At 49.8% G+C, this 22,789-nt stretch overlaps 10 protein-coding genes across 10 annotated transcripts; 6 read left to right on the top strand and 4 right to left on the bottom strand.

The window, feature by feature from the left end:
• Nucleotides 1-336: 336 nt before the first annotated feature.
• dbp8 (ATP-dependent RNA helicase DBP8) lies at nt 337-1,968 on the top strand (the record flags this gene model as incomplete). Its single annotated transcript, XM_057169870.1, has 2 exons — nt 337-836; nt 906-1,968. The coding sequence occupies 2 exons, from the start codon at nt 337-339 to the stop codon at nt 1,966-1,968; spliced, it is 1,563 nt and encodes a 520-aa protein (XP_057016479.1).
• A 458-nt stretch (nt 1,969-2,426) lies between these two features.
• N7466_010480 (uncharacterized protein) lies at nt 2,427-2,672 on the top strand (the record flags this gene model as incomplete). Its single annotated transcript, XM_057169869.1, has 1 exon — nt 2,427-2,672. The coding sequence occupies one exon, from the start codon at nt 2,427-2,429 to the stop codon at nt 2,670-2,672; it is 246 nt and encodes an 81-aa protein (XP_057016478.1).
• Nucleotides 2,673-4,348: 1,676 nt separating this feature from the next.
• Nucleotides 4,349-5,528, bottom strand: N7466_010479 (uncharacterized protein; the record flags this gene model as incomplete). The annotated part of the gene is made up of 3 exons (XM_057169868.1): nt 4,349-4,870; nt 4,946-5,116; nt 5,229-5,528. The coding sequence occupies 3 exons, from the start codon at nt 5,526-5,528 to the stop codon at nt 4,349-4,351; spliced, it is 993 nt and encodes a 330-aa protein (XP_057016477.1).
• Nucleotides 5,529-6,946: 1,418 nt separating this feature from the next.
• Nucleotides 6,947-9,645, top strand: N7466_010478 (putative glutaminase; the record flags this gene model as incomplete). The annotated part of the gene is made up of 5 exons (XM_057169867.1): nt 6,947-7,215; nt 7,295-7,697; nt 7,755-8,766; nt 8,821-8,951; nt 9,010-9,645. The coding sequence occupies 5 exons, from the start codon at nt 6,947-6,949 to the stop codon at nt 9,643-9,645; spliced, it is 2,451 nt and encodes an 816-aa protein (XP_057016476.1).
• Nucleotides 9,646-10,070: 425 nt separating this feature from the next.
• N7466_010477 (uncharacterized protein) lies at nt 10,071-10,292 on the top strand (the record flags this gene model as incomplete). The annotated part of the gene is made up of 1 exon (XM_057169866.1): nt 10,071-10,292. The coding sequence occupies one exon, from the start codon at nt 10,071-10,073 to the stop codon at nt 10,290-10,292; it is 222 nt and encodes a 73-aa protein (XP_057016475.1).
• A 1,441-nt stretch (nt 10,293-11,733) lies between these two features.
• On the top strand, nt 11,734-12,380 carry N7466_010476 (actin-related protein 2/3 complex subunit 5 family protein; the record flags this gene model as incomplete). Its single annotated transcript, XM_057169865.1, has 2 exons — nt 11,734-12,092; nt 12,170-12,380. 2 exons carry the CDS (start codon nt 11,734-11,736, stop codon nt 12,378-12,380), a joined length of 570 nt encoding a protein of 189 aa, XP_057016474.1.
• A 243-nt stretch (nt 12,381-12,623) lies between these two features.
• Nucleotides 12,624-13,785, bottom strand: N7466_010475 (uncharacterized protein; the record flags this gene model as incomplete). Its single annotated transcript, XM_057169864.1, has 2 exons — nt 12,624-13,466; nt 13,561-13,785. The coding sequence occupies 2 exons, from the start codon at nt 13,783-13,785 to the stop codon at nt 12,624-12,626; spliced, it is 1,068 nt and encodes a 355-aa protein (XP_057016473.1).
• A 591-nt stretch (nt 13,786-14,376) lies between these two features.
• On the top strand, nt 14,377-16,379 carry N7466_010474 (putative dynactin Arp1 p62 subunit RO2; the record flags this gene model as incomplete). The annotated part of the gene is made up of 2 exons (XM_057169863.1): nt 14,377-14,759; nt 14,813-16,379. 2 exons carry the CDS (start codon nt 14,377-14,379, stop codon nt 16,377-16,379), a joined length of 1,950 nt encoding a protein of 649 aa, XP_057016472.1.
• A 724-nt stretch (nt 16,380-17,103) lies between these two features.
• N7466_010473 (40S ribosomal protein eS7) lies at nt 17,104-18,165 on the bottom strand (the record flags this gene model as incomplete). The annotated part of the gene is made up of 3 exons (XM_057169862.1): nt 17,104-17,467; nt 17,583-17,665; nt 18,010-18,165. The coding sequence occupies 3 exons, from the start codon at nt 18,163-18,165 to the stop codon at nt 17,104-17,106; spliced, it is 603 nt and encodes a 200-aa protein (XP_057016471.1).
• A 604-nt stretch (nt 18,166-18,769) lies between these two features.
• On the bottom strand, nt 18,770-19,836 carry N7466_010472 (Rab family GTPase; the record flags this gene model as incomplete). Its single annotated transcript, XM_057169861.1, has 3 exons — nt 18,770-19,395; nt 19,530-19,686; nt 19,753-19,836. The coding sequence occupies 3 exons, from the start codon at nt 19,834-19,836 to the stop codon at nt 18,770-18,772; spliced, it is 867 nt and encodes a 288-aa protein (XP_057016470.1).
• Nucleotides 19,837-22,789: the final 2,953 nt, after the last annotated feature.

Raw genomic sequence — 22,789 nt, 5'->3', positions numbered from 1 at the left:
AGACAAAAAGAAATGATAAGAGTGGGATTTGAACCCACGCCTACAAACGTAGACCAGGAAGTGATGTCAAGGTGAACCTTAACCTGGCGCCTTAGACCAACTCGGCCATCTTACCAATTGATGTAATAAGCAGAGATTTTTGGCTTTATAGCCCAAAAGAAATGTACATTGCACTCAAAATGATCAATGTGCAAATTGCGGAGTGAAAGCGGAGAGGCGGCCTTCCTTAGTGCCCGACATATTAAGCGGCCAGCACTCACACCGCCAGATAATTATCGCATTTTCTGCCGCAAAATTATTTCTCTGGCAACAATCAAGATCAAAGCTGCAACCACAATGGCTTCCTCACAAGATGATCTGAAGTCTGACGACTCTTACGTCTCTGATGCTTCAGAAGAGAACCAGGTTGACGCTCAAAACCGAGCTCCCAAGCGACGCCGTCTCTCCGAGTCTTCCAACGACTCTTATGTTGCGCCAGCACCTCTCCCCACTCTATCCCGTATTAAGAAGAAGGACGATACGAAGAAGACCGAATCAGACGAAGATGAGAACCCAGTCACAATTAAGGATGCCCTTGAGATTGGCTTACAGGCCGAGCGGTCCACTTTTGGTGCTCTCGATGTGTCACCGTGGTTGGTAGGATCTTTGACTACTATGGCTGTTCGACGGCCCACAGCCATTCAGAAGGCGTGTATCCCTGAGATTTTGAAGGGTCGGGATTGCATTGGTGGAAGTCGGACTGGTTCCGGAAAGACCATTGCGTTTGCTGTTCCTATCATGCAGAAATGGGCCAAGGATCCCTTTGGAATCTTTGCTCTGGTTTTGACTCCGACTCGGTATGTTCATTTGCGCAACCTCCATCTAGAAACAAGAATTAGTTCTTGCTAACATGATTGTCTCCACAGAGAGCTTGCGCTACAGATCTTTGAGCAGTTCAAGGCTATCTCGGCGCCACAATGTATGAAGCCTATCCTTATCACCGGTGGTACGGATATGCGACAACAAGCAACCGCCCTTGCAGAACGCCCCCACGTCGTGATCGCAACTCCAGGTCGACTTGCGGATCATATCAAAACCTCTGGGCAAGATACAATTGCCGGATTAGGACGTGTGAAAATGGTCGTGATGGATGAAGCAGACCGACTGCTCGCAAGTGGACAAGGAAGCATGCTGCCGGACGTAGAAACCTGTCTATCAGCTCTCCCACCATCAGCAGAACGCCAAACTCTCCTCTTCACAGCTACTTTGACAGCGGAAGTTCGATCCCTGCAGTCCATGCCCCGCCCAGAAGGCAAGCCGCCAATCTTTGTGACTGAAATCGCCACCGAAAACCAGGGCAACATCCCCCCAACCCTTAAGCAGACTTACCTTCAAGTCCCCATGACGCACCGCGAGGCTTTCCTTCACGCTCTGCTCTCCACCGAAGAAAATGTCACCAAGCCCGTCATCATCTTCTGTAATCACACCAAGACCACTGATCTGCTGGAGCGCACTCTTCGCCGTCTGGGTCACCGCGCCACATCCCTGCACAGTATTCTCCCACAATCTGAGCGCACATCTAATCTGGCTCGATTCCGTGCCGCCGCTGCTCGTATCCTAGTCGCTACGGATGTTGCATCGCGTGGTCTTGATATCCCATCTGTCAGTCTGGTTATTAACTTCGATGTCCCTCGCAACCCAGATGACTACGTCCACCGTGTCGGTCGTACAGCCCGTGCTGGACGAAGCGGTGAGGCCGTCACATTGGTTGGACAACGTGACGTTGAACTGATCCACGCCATCGAGGCCCGAGTGGGTCGACAGATGGAAGAGTGGGCCCAGGAGGGCGTCAACATCGAAAGTCGTGTTGTGCGGACCAACGTCTTGAAGGAGGTTGGTTCAGCCAAGCGCGAGGCCATGGGTGAAATTGACGAAGGCCGTGATGTACTGGGCCGCAAGCGGAACAAGTTGAAGAAGGTCCGGGAATGAAATGTCTCGTATATCTAATGTATATGTATACCTACTCTTAAAGTTGATACCATCTAAAACGAATGATTTTGCAAAGCGTACACATACATCCATGGATATATTTCAAAACTCTAATCTATTGAAGAAAGACCGGTCCCTGACCCCCGATATCCTCTAAGACAAACCGAAACTTTCTATAAGGCCGATTCCTAGAGCCAGCATCCTTGAGCGCACCTTGAGTCTGCCGTGTTCCTGGCTTTGAACGTGGCGCCAATTGCCTACAACCCATATCGACACTGGACACATTTGGCAAAAGGTCATTGTTATCCAGTGAGAAGCCCGAATCAGGAAATTGAGGCAAGCAATCCAAACCCGGGAGACGGAAAGGCCCGGCATTCGGATAGGAAGGAGACGGCGCAGGAGCAAGAGGAACAAAAGAAGGCGAAAAAGGCAATCGAGGCACCATCAAGTCGCCAGCCATGGAAGAAGAAGAAGAGGAGGATAGAAGAGGAGGAGGTGCACCTGTCCACCAGTTCCCAGTAGGATTGGAGCAGTCACGATCAGGGAAGCAGTGGAGTAGTGCTCTAGCTTCGGATGAGAGTATACTGTCCACATCGGATCCAAGGGGCGTATCGCCGAGCAAGTCCGGCAAGGGTCTTTCCTCCGGCCTCTCTGTCTCTACCATCTCGGTATTGAGAGACTGTAGCAGCTGGTCAAGGGCTTGATCGGTAGTAGATGGTTGGAATGCGTTCGGGTGTATACCGGGTGCAACAGCGTTGTCGTATACTCCTTGTTCAGGCTGGGCCTGCACGAACGCCTCTGGTAACGAAGGAGTGTCCAATGCACCTAACACGCTCTCGTTCAGCCATGGGTGGGCTTGTTGACGTTGAAAATGACTGGATGATACGCTGGTCATTGAGGAGCGGCGTCTTTCTTTCCTCTCCGTGATGGGAGAGCTATAAGAAGAGACATGGTAGAAACCTTGTCTCAACTGCACGCAGGAACCATGTTAGATAAGAATCTCGTGGCTTGACATGGGCAAGATCAAAATCAAAAGCAAATGCAGGCAGGGGGGACAAAGTACCTTCTGGCGGCAGTGCTCGCAGGCCTGATTGTAGATCATTATGCAATAGCAATGAAAGGGTGGGTTCTCCTCGAAATGGGAGATACAGTAATGGAGTATTCAAGATACATTAATATCGCGTGCGTTGGAAATACAGAAAGAAGTTAAGAGATAAAGATGTCTCGACATGGATGTTTGGACTCCTTTTATACGCCGTAAATCGGCTTCTTCAACCGCCTCTACCCTCCATCACAGTCAAATCTTGCGCGAAAAAGGAAAAGAAATACAAGTACTGCGTCATAGCATTGAACTTTGGAAAAGCCGAATGAGACATTTCTTTCGCCACGAGGCTTCCATATCACGTTCCACACACTGATACATTACTCCAGGAACCCTCGATCTTTGGAGTTGCATAATCCAGATGCCGGTAATCAACTCCGCACCCACTCAGCGTGCATTTCAGACGACCACCACAAAAGTAACTGGCCAAGTTAGGGAATAACAGATCGGCATGTCAGACAGATACTCATAGTGAAATAGGAAATACGGCAGCTACGTAACCTTTGATCCTTTTGGGCAGCGGCTCCCAGCCCTTTGGGTCTATTTTCCCGGTGTTGTGTTACCGACGATCTATAGACTCGCATTACACAAACGGCACGGCGTGGCAACCATTCGTGGGGATGATGTACCCTCTCACTCATCGAACTAATCAAATGGCACTTGAAGATAACCGAGACTTGTTCTTCACACCAAGCCTTGCCTCCCTCTGAAGTACAGAAATCTTTCAAGCCCAGATCGTTGCCCTGATTTTTAATCTTTGGTCCGTGTCAAAAGCCCCCTGGTCATGACGATGGGCTAGGCAACATCCTGAGGGAAGGGGGTATACTGTATTGCATCCAGTGCTGGTCTCTGATTCGGTCTTTGGGTTCAAATATTGACATGATAGGATGTATTCTCCTTGTACCACTGAGCGTGACGTGTGTGATGCATATTTGTCCCATGTACGATAGCTACTAGCCTATCTTTTGCGTACACCCCCTTCATCGTCCAAGGTTGCCATTCGCTTAAGATCGGTACCAATCATATGAAAGAGAGAGACAAGAAAATGGTATCGTTGATTAACATGCAATGACAAGTATTCTAAACGCCTCACCCACAATTAAAGCGCCCCGTATCTCCTCCCCAGTCAAGCCCGAATGAAAATGACGACCAGAGTAGAAGAGGATAATATATGTGACAAAAAAAAAGAAAACCAAAAAGAAACATTCCCAAACCCATTCGTTACAAGCCCACCGGACGATCGTCAACGTGGAGAGCCTCGTTCCACAGAGAAACCAATCATTCACTCCAAGCATCTGTACTGGTCCGTCGATCAGCCGTGCTCATCAACTTGAGCAGACCGTCTACCGCGTCGCCTCTTTGAGACGGCGATAGGCCACCAAGATTTGCATCTCCACTCTCCTCCACATCACGGGTACGACTATGGCGAACTACCGTGGCAGGGGGACTACTCAGTTGCATGGGCGATCCAAGCGTGCGAGGCGGTGTGCGCTGCGAGGCCTTGACGCGTTCTGCGACGTTAGCTAAAGGGGACCGGCGACGGGGAAGATCGGGCGTCTGGTGACAAGGTGTCGAGCTCATATCTGGCATGGAGCCAATGCGGGGAGTGGTGAATTTGGGAGTGGTGGTGTTTCGGAAAGACAAGGGTGGTAGCGGCGAGGAAGAGAGGGTCGGCATGGAGACTCGTGGGCATTTCCGGCTGTGTTCTTCTAGATCGGAGAGGCGCCGATCGATTTGGTGATCGGTTGATTTGACGTTGCGCATGGCGGTTTGGAGGGTGTTTCGGAGGCGGGCCGCTTTCTTTTTGTTTTGAGTAGATTGTTAGTGGGCTTTTTTTTTCGTATGATTGGGATTCGTTTCAGAGCGCCGGCTTACTTCTTGAATAAATATTTTTCTTGCGGCTGGGTCGTCGGGGATTGTGGGTGATACTTGTGGGCTGGCGAGCGCGGTGGGCGAGGTTTGTGTATCCATATGTTGATTTTGGTCGCGTTCGGAGCGTGTAGGTGTGGCGATGTGGATGTCCTGCGCGTCCAGTTCTTGATTTTGCTATGATTTGCCATTTATATTAGCCAATTGTTTTCTTTTTTCATTCTGCTCTTTATGGGGGCATTGCTTTGTTTAGATGCTAATAAAGAGTCATCGGTATATGGAAGCTTACCTTTGGGCTAGCATTCTTGGTCGGGGAGCGTTCAATGGAAGAGCCCCGCGTCTGCACCGATCCGTTCCCCTCTGTCTCATCCATCTGCTCCCTGGATCTTTTTTGACCTGCAAACATTGGCGAGGGAAGAAGCTTCTTGGGTGATAATGTCGAGAACAGAGTCCGTTTGACTGGCGTTCCGGTAACCGGGAGAGATTGTTTGTTCTGGTGAACTGGCGACAGACACGCGTTGGTATCCTTTTCACCGAGGATGCGGCGTGCGTCCTTAACTGGACTAAGCTGGACTGATGTTGCCTGCATCTTGAAGAAGTTTGTCGGGCGCTAGCAGGGATGGGAGGTGTAGAATAGCTTTGAGGCAGGAGAAACGAGCCGCGTAGCGGGGAAGTGGGCTCGGAGCTTCGGGATGTGGGAGCGATACAATAGGAACACGGGGATTGGGTATAGTTTGGATAGTACAGCTTGGAGAGAAAGAGGAGAAAGGAAGTTAAGCTTGACAATGAAGAAAGAAGAAAGGGTAAAAAAAACGGTCGCGTCAATCGCGTATAGGCTTTGATACCTTACTAGCTTGTATAGAGCACGGACTTGGCTCCACCCGACACACGGTCGTGTTGAGCACGCGTCGTGGAGTCTAAGCTACAACCATTCTAGTTCTAGGGCTTTTTGGAGGGCTCAGTGTAAACATTTGAATATCACATTTGAATACTGGTTCTATTTGTCTCTATCTGTAAAATACTTGCAATTACTGGTACTTTTTCTTTTTTAGAAAAAAGTGTCAAGTTACTAAAGTAATCTTGGCCGCAGGTTCAATTTTCAGGCAGGAAGAGATTGTATGATAGGAAGGAATCCTCATACTGGACAATTGATGTCGAACCGTTAGAAATAGAAACCCGCGTGACCTCTAAAATACCACACTTAATGTAGAGTGCATGTACTATGTAGTGTCAGGCGCGCTAAAGACGCGACGCCAGAACTCAGTAAGGAACATTGGAATTTCAACGTGCGTAATTATTTTTAATATTTGACTTGTAACATGGAACTTCTCAATTTTTACAACACATACATAGTGCACATATACATAAAAGATGGTCGCCAGTCAGAACCTTTCTGCCTTGGGATGGTACTATGTAGCCTACTATTGTATATAATGGCAGGCTACAGCCCTACATTTGTACTCTAGATTAGCATTTAAATACATATGGGCAACTTTTTCAAATATTTTCCTTTTTTTGAAACTTCAAACATTGAATTTAAGCACACAGAATTGAAAGACCCAGCTAAGTATAATCAAGTTAACATTTGCTTTGAAAACATGCAAGGTACACTATCAACTGGTTGCATCTATTCGTCTCCGCATGACATCATCGGAGAGGAGTGCTGAGTACCATAGATGATAGATCAATCTTGCTTAATATTGAAAAGAATCAACTCCATTCTAAAGAGTGAAAAAAAGATAGAAATCGATGAAAAACAAAGACTTGTTTCAAGTATCTACTTAGTCATTTGTTTCTATGAAATTAGTAACTAGTCAGCTCCCAATATAGTAACGAACTGCTCCCGATTCGTGCTCGGCGTTGATCACACCTGAACCTTTTCCCCGCATTTTACATTCCCAAACGCCCCTTGGCTTAATTCTGGCTTTGTCACACATCTACTCCCTTACTGACCCTGCTTAGTTCTACCATATTGCCGTCATTCATTTTGAAACAAAACGTGCCGCCATGCGCTTGTCACTTGCCATTCTGGCCACCGTCTGTCAGGCGGCTGTGACGACAGCATCGAGCCTTACACCGCCAGTGCTGCCACTGATCGTGCGCAACCCGTACCTTAGCACTTGGCTGGGAAATGCCCGTGATGCTCCGTGGGCCAAATGGCCCATGTTCTACACAGGAGATGAAGTTGGACTATCGTTGATGGCCCATGTCCCGAGCCAGGGCTCGGTTTATCCTCTGGTAGGCAAGCCACAAGATTCCTTGGGGAAAAATGCAGGGTAAGCAATACCCCGAGAAAAAATAAATGTGTCTCGCTATACGAATGAAACCATTCACTGATGACTTGAGCTATCACAGATACAAAATACAATACCCAGAGTATCTAGGAAATAACTATGATGCCTCCACGACCAACTTTACCTATCGCATTGACACTAAAGCCTCCACCCCTCTCGAAATCACGGTCTCATTCCTCTCCCCCATTACGCCGACATCGACTTTGCGACAGTCTATTCCGGCTTCTTATATCACAATAGATGTCAAGGGCGAGGTCGATGTTAATGTCTACATGGACATTGATGGGCGATGGCTGAGTGGAGACACTGGGTCTAAGATCAACTGGGAGTGGGACACTGTTAATATCGAAAATAAGGAGAAACCAACTCTACAACAATGGAAAATTCGGAGAGAGAACGAACTCCTGCTATCGGAGATCCGCGATCGTGCGGAATGGGGCACCCTTCACTTCACCGGGCCTACAGTAAGTGCTTTCAACATCCCGAACTTCATATCATTGGCTTAACCATTTTGTCCATAGAATACTAGGTATGAGTCCGGAGAGGCAGGGAAGGTAAGGCAAAGGTTTGCTAAAACCGGCATACTTGGAAATGAGAATGACCAGGACTTCCGTGCTATTCGGGACCGCTCGCCCGTTTTTGCATTTTCCAAATCCTTTAGCCTTGGTCGGTCATCCAAGCAATCATCCGATAGCGTCACCTTCACCCTTGCTCTTATCCAAATTCCCGTTGTGCAGTATGCATCAGCTCGCGGACTTACCCTGATGCGACCGCTTTGGGAATCGTGGTATCCAACTACGGAGGAGTTGCTCAGCTTCCACTATAACGATCACGCCGTGGCAGCCTCTCTGGCAGCCAATTATTCCCAGCAAGTGGCCGATGATGCCTACCTCTCTGGTGCAGATGACTATGTTCAAATTGTCGCCCTCAGTGCGCGGCAGGTCATGGGTGCTACAACTTTTTCTGGAACCCCAGAGAACCCTCTTTTGTTCCTGAAGGAGATCTCATCAAACGGCAACTTCCAAACTATTGATGTCATCTTCCCGGCCTTCCCATTCTTTTTGTATACCAACCCACGATGGTTGGCATATCTTCTTGAGCCATTAATTGAGCATATGCTGAGTGGTCAATACCCCAATACCTACGCTATGCATGACTTGGGCACTCATTTCCCCAATGCTACGGGTCATCCCGATGGCAGAGATGAGTACATGCCGGTGGAAGAGTGTGGTAACATACTGATCATGGGCCTGGCTATTGCGAATTCCCTTCAGTATTCAGAGGCATCTGAAGCTGCCTCTATTTGGTCCTCACAAGGGTCGGCGCAGCCCTTGACGCAATCTAGCGAAGAGACTGGATTCTTCCCTCTGAACGAGCTCCAGGAATTCTCAGGTATTGCACACCAAGATGGCAAATGGGGTGGTGGTCTTGAAGGCCAGCACCTTGCCGAGAAATGGGTCAAGCGAAGCTACCGTCTTTGGAAGCAATGGACCGGTTATTTGGTGGAATTCTCATTGGAACCAGCTAATCAACGTATGTCCAACATCTCGCTCCTCAAATCCATCAACATTTAGCTAACAGACACAGTTTCAACCGACGACTTTGCTGGCTGGCTAGCACTGCAGACTAATCTAGCATTGAAGGGGATTGTTGGCATCAACGCCATGAGCAAACTTTCCGAGTTAACTGGAAATGACGATGATGCCAAATACTTCAAGGTACGTATCAGACAGCTTGCTATATGCACAAGACATGAATACTGATGTCATAATCTAGGGCGTTGCCGACCAGTATATTGCCAAGTGGGAGAAGTTTGCCATGTCCCGCGATGGCTCGCATGCTAAGCTCGCCTACGACTGGTATGGCTCATGGACCACGATCTACAACCTATACGCAGATGCCCAGCTCTGCTTCCACCTAGACGGAACCAATACCGCAAACGAGTCCCCTGGCTTCGTTCCTCGTCACATCTACCAGAAGCAGTCGGTGTGGTACCACTACGTGCGTCAAAAATACGGACTTCCCCTCGACAGCCGACACCTTTACACCAAGACCGACTGGGAGTTCTTCTCGATGGCCGTGGCATCGAAGCCCGTTCGCACGGAAATTCTCGAGTCCGTTGCACGCTGGGTCAACGAGACTGTTACCGACCGACCCTTCACTGATCTTCACCAGACGGAGGGCGATGGTAACTTCCCCGGTCCGAATTTCTTTGCTAGACCCGTCATCGGCGGCCATTTTGCTTTCTTAGCTTTAGAGCGTGCGTGCGGAGGCCGGGCGATGGCTGGTTTGTCTTTCCTGGATGAGGTGGACGAGGAGACCATGCAGACGTGGACCAAGACCGCCGAAGCTGCCGCTGCAGAGCTTTCTGGCCCCTGGAAGAATCACCACGGACCAGATGGAGAGCTGTAGAGATATTGGTTTATGCCTGCTATTGGATTTTTGGACATGGAACTCACTATGAACATTCACCCGTGAACAGCTGTCTATGGCCTAACCCAGCTGCTTCGCTTCTATATCCTCAAGTTAGCCTGTTTATTTGGAGGACAATCTTGGAATGAATTGGCTTTTTACATACTCTGTAAAGCTCCACGCTCTCTCAAAGTATTCAATATCTTTCATTTACCTGGGCAGTACTCAGCATAAATCAGTACAGTAGATCCCGCACATAGTATGTATTGAATACACAGATATACGCATACGTCTCGGGGGTCATTCGGTTCGAACAGAAGAATACATCCTCTGATACAGGTCGTGAGAAACACTAGTACTGAAGAAAGAAGTTACAAGGGGTCTTACGGATATACTCGGGCTTTTGGGCATAATGGCATTCCTTCATGCCTCTACACCAAGTACGTGAGCAAAGAGCCAGAGGCTTGAACGGGGAGGAGGGGGAGGTGGAAGGGCAGGGGCAAAGGGACAGGGACGAGGACGAGGACGAAGACGGGGGAGGGGAAGGAGAAGGAGGGGAGAAGCCCGGAGACAATTGCAAGATCAGATCAGTTGTGGAGTGTCGTCGTTTCTCACGCTCGCAAGCTCGAAAGCCTGGAGACTTGTAAGATCGGAACACATGTGTGATATCATCATGTCTTGCGCTCGCGAGCGTAAAAAAAGAGGAGCGGACAGGCTATCTAAGACTATGGAAGTCTACGAAGCTGGAAGGTTAGTGAAGCTGCGAGGTTAGTGCGGTCTACGAAGCTGGAAGGTTAGTGGGGTTGTCGACTGAAGAGGCGCGACGGCCTTGAGAGAAGAGAAGAGAAGAGAGAAAGAAAGAAAAAGAAAAAGTGGGAGAAAAACAAAGTATTTATAGGCAGAGAAAGTGAGAGTTGGAGGAGAACCAAGCCCAATTGGGAAGGGGGAGGTACTCTCTATGTGAGAACAGTGATAGCTCCTAATCGGGGAAAGTACTAAGAGGCTACTAGTACTATGTAGCTACTAGGCTCCGGTGAAGCGGTTACTATTATTGCTGATCTTTAATTGGAGCAATGAGATGTAGGATTCGAATCTTCCGCTGGTCTTCTATCATTTTCGCTGAATAAGTTCAATGCTGAAGATCGATGTGATTTTGCTCCAAGGTTCATTCGAATGTTAATGGAGAAAACGGAATCGAATGGAAGATTATGGATATGCGAGTCATAGCAAGTATAACGCACATCAAAAGAAAGAAATGTACCAATATAATGATCAAGTACTAATACACATGGATAGCATCTCGGGGCTCCCTGTTCCCCTCTTCAATGTTGGTGCTAATCACGTTCAATGGCTTAAAGCTCAGGATACAAGTGATGTCAAGCTCGGAAAATTCCAGGGATACTAGTACTAGTCAATCATAAAGTTCCAAGCTCCCATAGATAACCTCTTCATTCAAGTGCTCCAAATAGCACTTTTGGCACAGCTGCACCATAAGCTTTACGCAGATTTTTGTTTATTTCATCTGTCTCCATTCAGGCAAATAGAAAGATCCAAGTCCAGTAGCTTCATTAGCTACACCAAGTGGGAAAGCTGGCTATCACAAGAAGCTTTTCATCACCATCCACGGTAGTCTGCGTGTTTAAACTAGTCTTCTAGATCTACCAGTACTGCGAGCGCCGAACGACTCCACATTAGAAAGAAATCACGTACCATTTGCAACTCAATGTTTAGCTCTTCATAAGCTTTTAAACGATTAAATACTAGGGGGAATTTAGCCTCACAGTGATTCAAATGCACCCATAATACCCATTGGTAGCTACTAGCTAGTACCTTACCATATAGAGCCGATAACTGCATCTCATACCGCCCGGCAACACCGCCCCAATTCCCCGAATCTCCCCCGCTCTCTCCACCGCCCGATATACCCAACAGGCAACGCTTCACCTCCGCGCGAACCCCCCAATAACCCCTAATTGGGATTCATATACCCTGTCTAAAGCTCAATTATTTTTCAAAACCCCTGGAAACCCACCGAGACACCAGTCCCGAAAAACAAGAAACAGAAAGGAACAACAAATCACCGCCAACATGTCGCAAATCAACTACCGCACCATCAACGTCGACAAGCTCGACCCGGAGTCGTCGGCCAACTTCCCTATGGAAACCCTCCTCCCTGCTACCCTCCCCCAACCCGAGACCTCCAGTGACGCCGCAAATGTCGCAACCCAGGTGCGCCAGCTGCTGCGCGGCGGCGACACCGAGGGCGCCCTCCGCCACGTTCTGGACACTGCGCCGCTGGGCGGTGACGACCGCGCCAAGGAGGTGCACATGGCAACTGTGATTGAGGTGCTGCAGGGCATTCGTCAGGCGGAGATGACTCGGGTTCTGGAGGGTGTCTGTGCTAACAATGGTGGGGCTGAGCGGGCGGATTGCTTGATGAAGTACCTGTAAGGCACAATCCCTCCACGTTTCCATGATTGGAAGGTCTCTTGAAACCGAGCTAACTTGTTTAAAATCAAAACAGATACAAGGGTATGTCTTCCTCTGGCTCCAGCAGCGGATCGAAGAACATTTCGCCGGAAGGTACGGGCTTCTCGCAGATCCAGGCCCGGAACGTTGGTGAAGGAGGTGGTGGTCAGCAGATGAGCGTGCTGCTCAATTGGCATGAGAAATTGGTGGAGTTGACAGGGACTGGATCAATTGTTCGGGTCATGACGGACCGCCGGACGGTTTAAAAGAAGCGCAATATTGTAATATTGTTGACTTTTGTTTTCATTTGCCGTTGTTTATGGTAGAGGCTTTATGCTTTATTTGCATTTCCATACAAAGCTCCCTTGTCTTTTTTTTTTCTTGTCCAAAATCTTTTCCTGTGGGCTTTCAGCGTGACTGTTTTACATTGATATACTAAAACATTATGTTGGATTATCCATCCAATCTCCATCTCCTCTTCTATACTATAAACATCATGCCGAAAGTGATCAAGGCCGTTCAAAGTCGCCTCCACCCAAGATATCCTTCAGGTTGACATCACCACTACCGCGTTGCAATGGCTGCGGCTGGTCCTTGCCCTCCTTCCAGCCAATCATGTAGATCATTCGGAATGTCGCAGGAATACCGGGCGCATCATCCTCCATATGCAGAGTACGGTAGATGGCCTCGTTGGCCAACAAAACATCCCGGGATATGGGGCCAGCCTCCCGATGCATGATAGCATTGTTTTCACCCATAGCCTGTAGATCCTGCATAAGAGCAAATGTATCCGGGAACTCAACCACGATATCCTCCACATCTACTGTGAGCATCTTGAACCCAGCACGATTGAGCAGACTTCCCACGTCCTTAACATCCGCCAGTGGCGACACATGCGGACTAACTCCACCGCGTCGCTCCAGATCAGCCAGCTGCATCGACCCCCGGAGCTCGAACAGAGTATCCCCACCGAACATAGCTCCAATGAAAGGGCAATCCGGCTTGAGGATCGTGTTGACTTGATTCAGCAAGGCCGGCAAATCATTGATCCAGTGCATCGACAGCGAAGAAAGAACAGCATCAAATGTATTGGGCTGATACGGCAGTGTCTCCAGGTCCGGGATCACGTCGCGGGTGATATTGAGTTCTTTATTGAAAGGCATGTCCTCGTCCCGGTGTAGCAAAGCCCGCGATGTCTCCACGCAGGTAAGATTGGGGATTTTCTGCGTCAGCGGCGGTGTCGATACGCCCTCCGGCGCACCCATATCGAGGTCCGGTGTCGTCAATGCTTTCGCGATGTTGCAGCTATTTGCGCCGAGATCAAGCACATGGGGGAAATCACGTTTAATGTCCTAGAAGTCGCAGGCGAACATAGCGTCAGCAATTGCATGCTCGGGATCCCTTCCTTCCTTGTCCCGTTTTCTCTTGTTCCGCGAGCTTCCTTACCAGCAACCGTTCGCATAACCGCCTTGCTACCTCATCTTTCAGGTAATCGACTTTGCGGCTTTCCTCGACATTCCGAGCGGCTCGGTCCTTTTGCAGGTGCTTTGTTTTGCGGTTGAATACCTCTATCATGGGATTACCGGGGGTCTGGCTAGCGTACGTCCGCACGGAATTTGCGGCGAGACATCGTCGCGGGAGACTGGACCGGATGGCCTGAAGGGAGAACATTGTAGGATAAATTAATTATGTGGTTTTTTTGTTGGTGATCGGAGAACAGAAATTAATCGTATGTCATTGTTGGGGGAGGGTTGCGGGGGTGGAGGAGAGTTGAATGGAGGAGTGATTGAAGCCCAAATTTTGTTCTGACGTCGATTGTTGATATCGACCTCCGCAGGACCGCAGCTTAATCTCCGCGACGCTCGTGCTTTTTCTTGCGCCCGCAATTGATTCGCCGTCCCCGCTGGATAGAGCTTCCTAGGTCCCTATTGGAAGCCTGGGCAGACCATTTCGAAGGCCGGGTGTTAAATAATTTACTTGCGCCGTATTTTGGTATGTTTGTCGCGTATCGTTGACGACTCCTTACCCCACGACCGGGAGGCTCGAGGTGGTCAGAACGAAGCTCAAGACCCAGAAGTGAATGCTAATGACTGGACCAGCATTTACACTAGCCCACCGGGTCCTTACACTACTGTTATAACCTACTGTCTCTGCATCTTCCCCTTATTATCTCGACCCCGCCAACGTGAAGCATGAATTGACCGAGCCAAGCACCATTTTATGAAGCCGTCTCATTAAACCGCCATCCACCGGCAAGTTATCATGTCGCGTCCATTTCCATACACCTACATCTCGTGCCCTTGCGCCGATACTCCAACCCCAGATCCCGCCAGAAAGCGAAGGTCGAGGGAATCACCACGGAAACAAACACCGGAACGAACAACAGAATCCACGAATGAAGATAAGACAAACCCAAAGCAGGAGAGTGGCCAACAACAGGAGGAAGATGAAGATGAAGAACAAACATTCGACCCTAGGTCTCTGCGTTCCAACTTCTCGCTGCACCCCCCTGAACAGCTTCTATACTGCGAGGACTGTCACCAAATCAAATGCCCCCGCTGCATAACGGAGGAAGTCGTGAGTTGGTATTGTCCAAACTGTCTGTTTGAGACACCGAGTAGCATGGTGAAAAGTGATGGCAATCGGTATGCCCAAATATCTCTATCCTCTCCAACGCAAGCTTGCTAACTGCATTCAGATGTGGACGTAACTGCTTCAATTGTCCCGTCTGTACAGCCCCGCTAGCTGTGAGCACCATTGAAAACGTGACGGGCAATGGAAGTCAACAAGGGCCATGGGTACTGTCCTGCGGATACTGCATGTGGACGACGCTCGACATCGGCATCAAGTTCGACAAGCCCACCAACATCCGCAGCCAACTACAAAAAATGACCGACTCCACCGCATCGCCAGCCTACGACGCCCGATCACGACAAGGCTCCCGTGCATTCGGCGACTTGAAATCCCCCCTATCAACCCTAATCTCCGCCGAAGGGCAACCCAGCGCCGCGGGAAGCAACGACAACAACGGCACCGAGGAGACGCAAACCACAAAAGAAGACTCCAACGACCTTGCCCCCGCCAACACAGACGCGCGCTTCGCCGCCCTAAAAGCCTTCTACCGCACCCAGATCTCCGAGACCTCAACCTCCCCCAGCGACCCGCTAGGCTCAGACTTCGGCTTCTCCTCGCCCGGCGCCCTAAACCGCCTCATGTCCCTCTACGCCTCCTCATCGCGCCTAAGCGGCCTGTACGGCGGCAACAAGAAATCCAAATCCAAGCCGCCCGTCATGCGCGAGGCGCTGACCGCAAGCGAAGGCCTGCGCATCACACCAGCCGGCGAAGAAGCAGCCGTGATCGAGCGGCTCGCCTCCGCAGACGGCGGCTGGGAGGGCGTCGCATCGCTCGATCAGCGCGCGCAGCAATCGCCCGACGTCCGCTTCGTCGACGAGCTCCTCCCGCTCCCGGTCCTGCTCCGCACCAAGCGCGCAAAGCGCTGCAAGTCCTGCAAGCATATCCTCGTCAAACCCGAGACCAAGCCGCAGTCCACGCGCTTCCGCATCCGTCTCATCGCCCTCAGTTACATCCCGCTGCCTACGCTGCGGCCGCTGGCGCTGGCTGCGCCGTCGTCGTTTACTTCGACGACGGTCTCCTCGGCGCCGGACCTGGATGCGCTTCCCCCGCTTAGGCCGGTGCATGTTCTCCTCACGCTGAAGAACCATATGTTTGACCCTGTCCGCATCACGCTCGCTACCCCGTCTGTAACGCCGGGCCGAGTCGCGAGTAGAGTCACGGTTCTCAGTCCGCAGTTTGATATTGGGGCGAATAGCGATGTTTGGGATGAGGCGTTGCAGGGTGCGTCGGCTCCTATCGCGGGTGATGCGCGGTTTACGGGTTTACGTGCGTCTGAAAAGGTTCCTGAGGCTGGGAAGGTTTGGGATAAGGGTCGGAATTGGACGACGGTCGTGCTGGAGGTTATTCCGGGGACTTTGCCGGGCTCTGAGGCGGATACTACTAATGCTGGGAACAATGATAACGGTAACAATGATGGAGAGGGGGGCCGGGATGAGAATGCGGTGATACCTGCTTTGAAGGAGGATGAGGATGTGTTGGAAATTCCGGTCTTCGTGCATATGGAATGGGATGCGGAGGCGCAGCTTGAGCAGCAGAATGTTGGCAAGGCTTCTAAGCCTGATGACCTTGTTGCGAGGGAATTGGCTTACTGGATGGTTTTGGGAGTTGGGAAGATTCAGGCTGGGTTGTAGATTACATAGATGGGTCGTTAACCGTCTTGTCTTTGTTCATAGTAGTTGCTTGTTCTTCTTTTTTACTTTTTGTTCATACCCCCGTGGATAGTAATAGTTGCATACCATACATGTACCATCTTTTATCATGTCAACTGGTTGCTCGAATGTATATGACTGTCCGAAGTTCGAGGAGATATCAAAACACAGATAGAACAATGAATAGATGGAACATGAGAAAGGAACGGGAGAGCTACTTGATCCTTTATGCATGTTTAGACTAAATCCATGGGATATGCAGTACGAGCGCAAACCTTGGGCTTTCCAGGACAGTATTTCGGGCATCTCTCTCTCTCTTCTGACGTTCCTACGCATAATTGAAAGTCGGAAATGTTCAATTGGAATAGTTTATCACATATCCCATCTCATCCTCATTAAAGAAGAAACACGGTGTCCGGATGTGGAAAAAAATAATACTCAGCTCCGTCGCCTCGTTCTCGATGAAAGAACCGGAGGACAAACCATGCACCAAGTCAATGGAAAGGGGCACACATAAATCAAAGAAAAACCCGTGAATGCATTTTTTGGTCTTTTCACCCGTCATGCCTGGCTTGGATCTAGTTGAGTTTCAAGACCTAGAAACAAGTAAACCCAATACACCGACATCCTTTCCTGTCCTTTCCCTCCATTCCTTCAAAACAACACAAGAAGCAAAGCTCAAACTGGTGATTCGTATAGTTTAAGCTTAGTACTCAGCGCCGCTCTGGGGGAACTCGAACACAACGTTGCGGCCGGTCAAACGACGGTAGACCTCGCCGTAGGCGTCGAGACGGTGGTCAACACCACCCTTCTCCTTCTCATCCAGAACAACCTTGAGGGTCTTGCTGCCGTCCTCCTTGGTGCGGATGCGCTTGCCGACGATCTCGACGGGGTAGACGAGATCGGCGAGGATGGAGTCGTGGACAGCGGTCAGAGTGCGGGAACGGGGGCGCTTCTGGGTCTGGGTGGAGCGAGAGTTGACGGAGCGCTTGGGGCGGGGCAGGATGCGGCGCTGAGCGACGAAGAGGACGTGGCGGTCAGAGAACTTCTTCTCCAGCTCGCGGGTGAGGCTGTTGGGGCGCAATTGATTAGTTCTCTTGATTCTTCCTTTTTTGTTCATTATGCGTAGGGGTTTTTTTTTCGTGGTTGGTGGTGGGTGTGTGTGTGGTGGATGTCGAATCTTACCGCTGCTGGATCTTGTGGAAGCCCTGGAGAAGGGGAACGGGGACGAAGACAACGATGGCCTTCTTGCCGTGGCCGACCTCAACCTGTGATGGTGAACAATGTTAGAATGACTGATTCCAACGTGCAGCGTGTGCACACAAAAAATGTAAAAAACATCAAAATCCAGATCTCAACCACAGAAACCATGTCGGGGGAATTTTTTGGGTCGTTGCGTGTCGGTTGGCGTCATGGTAGTGTGTGCCTTTTCCAGATGTCGATGTTGCCTTGTTGTATTTTGTCTGTGACAAGGAATTGAGGCGTGTCCACATTCCCCATGATCAATCTTTAAATTTCCGCCTCTTGCTCCGATCACACAAAAGCGCACCAAAAAATTCCAGTCGACACGATTTCCAGGTTGATATCCGATAGGCGTAGGCGCAATTCTTACCTCACGGGCAGAGACGAACTGCAGAGGACGAAGGGTGGCCTTCAGGTCCTGTGTGTTGCTCTCCAAGTCGAAAAGAGCGCCGGCGATGGCGGTCTCCAACTCGGAGGGGTTCTGCCGGGAGGGCGAGTTCAGGGCAATCTTGTTGACGGCAGCCATGGTGAGCAACGGGGTGCTGCGGAATTGCTGGTTGTGATGTCGGCGGAGGGGAGGTGTTCTCGCATCAAGAAGCCAAATGGGAATTTGCTGTGGGATCGTCACTTTCGCTTAGGGTGCGCCTGGGCCAGATTGGGTTTAGCGTACTTTCTTGTTAGGGGATAGGTGGTCCCGTGACTACCCTGCCCTCGGCTGCTTCTGATTGGCTGCTTCTTAGTTATTGGTTCCTAACGTTCCAGACTTTAACTAATTTTCAATGCTTTTTGTTCGGTAATGGCCTAGTGTGCTCTAGTAGTTCCAGGGGTTTTACGGAGTACATTCCAGTATACTGCTCTAGGCCCAGATTCTCTATACATTCAAGTTCTAGCAGACACTGTATCATTGAATTATGATGCAAAAAGAAAAAAAAGACAAAACAAAAGGGTGATAGACCACTGAAATGTGCAACAGAGACAATTGAGAGTTTACAACATGAGGTGTAACTCATACGTATCTTGAATGACGGAGCGAAAACAAAGTAATAGGTATGAAGACGCCTGAAAAATTGCCAAGGGGATGTTAGGAAAGCAAGAAAACAGAAAGATCAAATGGCATGCGGAGATTTGGATCAGCAGGCGCAGCCCTCCTTGGCCGTCGCAGCACCTTGATCACCCAAATTCACACGACTATCTTCTCCGGCCCGGCCACCGAGAGCGGTTTGGCCAGCTCCTGCTGGGCCGCGACCAGTCTTGAGACTGCTTTCTGGAATAGCATTAGCAATAGCCGTGAAGACATCCACCACATTGGTTCCAGTCTTTGCACTGGTCTCGAAGAACAGCAATCCCTCTTCTTCGGCATAACCGGTTGCCTCGCGAGTTGACACTTTCCGAGCATCACCGGGGGTGGCATTTTGCTCCTCACGTTCCTCGCCAGATGCCTCATCGCCCTCGGGAGCAGCCGAGTCCTGGGCATCGAGAGCAGCGGAGGCATCGCCACCGTCGTTGGTCAAGTCCAGCTTGTTACCGACGAGCGCGATGACAATCCCAGGGCTGGCCTGGCGCTGAAGCTCAGCCACCCAGTGTTTCGCCTTGGTTAGCGAAGAAGGCTTGGTAACATCGTAGACCACCAGAGCGGCTTGGGCGTTGCGGTAGTACATCGGGGCAAGCGAGGCAAACCGCTCCTGGCCGGCGGTATCCCAAATCTCAAACTTGATTGTGCGCGAAGGAAGGGTGCATTTCTGTGTAAGGAAGGCAGCTGTATGGGGAAGATGATGATGTTAGCCTATCCACTTCGGATCAAATATGGGGTATAGAATGGGGGGTGATGGCGCATTAAATGGATCGCCACCGGTGTAACACCATGCAAGGCCCTCTGCGACAGACACGAACGTATGACCGGGCGAAATGTTGAGTCATCTCCATTGATCTTGTGTGGTTCGCTGGATGGGGGAGGGGGGTAGAGAAACGGGAGGAGTGTCTTACCGCCGATGGTTGGCTCCTTGTTCTCTTGGAAATCATTGTTGACGAAGCGAAGGACGAGAGAAGACTGGAAATGGCCACGAAAAGCTGATCAGCTGTTGTTTCCTGTGTAACGTGGCGAGGAGAACTATACCTTTCCCACGGCAGCCTCTCCGAGCAGCACGAGCTTCACGCTGCTGCTTGGCTTGGGGGCATTTGCGCCCGCTGATTCGGACATGGTTAAGGGGAGAGTAATAAAGGTGAGGGGAATGCGAAAGGATCGGTCAGGCCGTCGTGCAGGAAGTGATGCTTGTCAAACAATCGATAATCAGGCAGAAGGCTAAGTTGGCGAGATTCAACTGAGACCTCTGAAGCTGGCTTCCTGAGAGGCGAGACAGAAGCTGATATACAAGAATTGGGGTTTCTCGCGAACTGGAGCGGAAGTGATATAAGATTTTCAAGAAACGTCGCAACCGGAAGTGTTCTAGGAGGATCTCGAGGATTGAGCTGCTTAGGCGGACGTCGATGATGATGCACTTTCCATGTCTGGCTTAGCGCGAACGCCATGCGCTGGTATCACGTGACCACATACATAAGCAAATTGTGTAGTAGTTAACTGGTTGTAGTATAATGCATAAACACTGCCAAGGATAGGAGATCAGGGTCTGCAGGCTGAATTGACTGCACATGACGAAATACATCATTCCTATTAATCTCCAGTGTTGTCACCTACAAGTACATTAATTGATACCAGCCTCTGTTAACGAAAGCTCAAACCTGAGGCATCTAGTGACCTGCATTAAAAAGCGGTACCTAGTAGTTAGTTAGGTACCGCATTCGAGACTGTGGTATAGAATCATGGGGTCGGAAGCGCCCAAATGAGTTAGCTCCTGCTACTGGACATACCAGTGGTCAGATATAGATGAACTCATCCAGGGGCAATGGGGAGCGGGGGAAACGGTACTTTTGTAACTTCTAGAACAGAGCAATTCTCTGCAGTGCTACGTTGACAGGAGACCCCGTGAGCAATGAAAAGTAGGCATCCTCAAAATGATAATCAGGCGTCAATTGCTTTGGGCCTGTGAGAAATGAACCTTGGGATATTCTCCAATTCCCTGGTTGGCTACCAAGACTCTTTGATGATCAGGAACACAAAAATCCAGATTGAATATGGCAACGGCGCATTCGCCGGGAAAACCAGAATCTGGTAGGTTTGTGTGAGCACAAACCTCGTTCCTGACCAGGCTAGTGCCCAACGGGTATGCAAGATGATGTCGGGTACTGCCTGCCGATAGATTTGACAGGACCCACAATCCAGAATCAGACCGGTTCCTGGACTCGTTAGTCCCCAAGCAAATCTGCCCGATGTTCAACAGATTCTACCCGCACCTGGCAAACCCGAGGGACACGACAGTTGGTCTGCAGGTTTGTCTGGACAAATCAGTCCGACATGGATTCGGCCGTTGGTCTAGACATCATCGTGGAAAGGTGGACCAAACCGATAGACGCTTACAATTGAGGCGCGCGGAGGTATGGCTTCAATGCCGAAGCGAGATACACGTACAGTTGCACATACAGGGACCAGACTAGCTATCACGAGTGACGTTTCCAAAAAGATCCAAATTTTTTCAATATCAGCAAAAAAATAAACGTGCTTTATGACCGTGAGGTCGAAGGTCTAATTCCTTCTGGTATAAACCCATGCATCCCATGCAAACAAGAACATCCATCCCGTCTAACCATAACGCCGAAGTAAAATCAAATCACAAAAGAAAATCAAAACAGGACAAAAAAATCAACACATAACAACTTTTTTTGATAGATCAAAAGAAAGGTAACCCCGGAAGGCAAGGTCGGAGATAGAAAAGTAGGTTGAGGAGATGGCGGAGAAGAGGACGGGGTTCCGAGAAAATAAAGAGGCGCACATGCGAAGACGGAGCAAGTTGAGAACGAGAAAAAGCGTCGACGCTGGGGGAATCCGAAACCGATGCGAAAGCTGAATTAAAAGGGGTATAATGGTTGGTCGCCTGAGTCCGGTGGCGTAACATGGACAAGGATGTGACCGAAAATAGGACAAGTTGAAAAAGCAGAGCCAAAATTCAATAGTGTTACAGGTGTCTAGTATATCATGGTTAGCCGTTGTTCAGTTGGTGCCCAAGATGAGGCGAGGCCTGACTCACCGAAAAAAAGTAAAAGTGTCAACTCCAACGTAGAGGCATGAAGGCCTAGAGCAAATTGCGCTAGGTAAAGAGCAAAACGTCCTTGATACCGAACGATCCAGTATGAATGTCGAGGGTATCTTGGTAAAGCGTTTATTTAGGTGGTGGTGGTGGAGCACCAGGCTTCTTCACACCGGTTGTGTCGTAAGCGCCGCGTCCCATGTTGAAGGCAGAGAGATCTCGCAGAATCATATTAAGCCCTGCGGAGGAAAGCATGGTTAAAAGCAAATTCTTGCGAGGAGGAAAAAAAGGCTTGTGTGGTTTGTTTGGATGTGACGGTGGAAAGCTGAGGAATGAGATGAAGAACATACCAAATAAACACGACGACGAGCCGAACTTATATAGTTCGAAATTTCTCGGCCGGGGTTTTTGAGCAGTAGGCAAACGGAGTCCCAATCCACCCCCCGAAGTATGAGAAAAATCGAAAGAAACGGCAGGAAACGGTTGTTGACAAGGATGGTGGTGATAGGCGTATGCGGTCGAGATCGGAAAAGGTGAACCTTTTTAAAGGTGACCGCTAGGTTGATGCGGGAGCCAACAGGTTGTAGGGCAGGAATGTGACGATTGCAGACCCGATACGCTCAGATGGTGGATTTCGGCAGTGATGTAGAAAGCAAAAGAGGCTCGATAGGTCGCAGCTCGTTTCTTTTTATGGGTTTTGCCACGGATGAAGATCGTAAGAATCGGAATAAAGCCCCAAGATTGTAATTCGAAATTAGAAGGGTGGCTGCAGAATCAAGTTCATTCGAAATCGCGATCTGAACCAAGGATAAACGGGCAGAGAAGGGATAGCTTTTGAGGTCCGGCAAGGGAGGCCCTGGAAAGGAGAAGTGCCGCGGAAGTGACCCGGTAGTTCCGGTTGAGAAGCAAAGATTTAATCGCAAGGGAGAGAAGGGAGAGAACAGGGACAGGTAGGGGCGTTTTTTGGGTGGTTTTCGTCAAGTATGTCCAGGTAGAGTCCCCAAAGTGTAG

Source organism: Penicillium verhagenii, assembly GCF_028828195.1.
Source record: "Penicillium verhagenii strain IBT 33310 chromosome Unknown utg000011l_segment0_segment0, whole genome shotgun sequence".
Lineage (NCBI taxonomy): Eukaryota > Fungi > Ascomycota > Eurotiomycetes > Eurotiales > Aspergillaceae > Penicillium > Penicillium verhagenii.
This window is presented reverse-complemented; position numbering and strand designations above follow the sequence as displayed.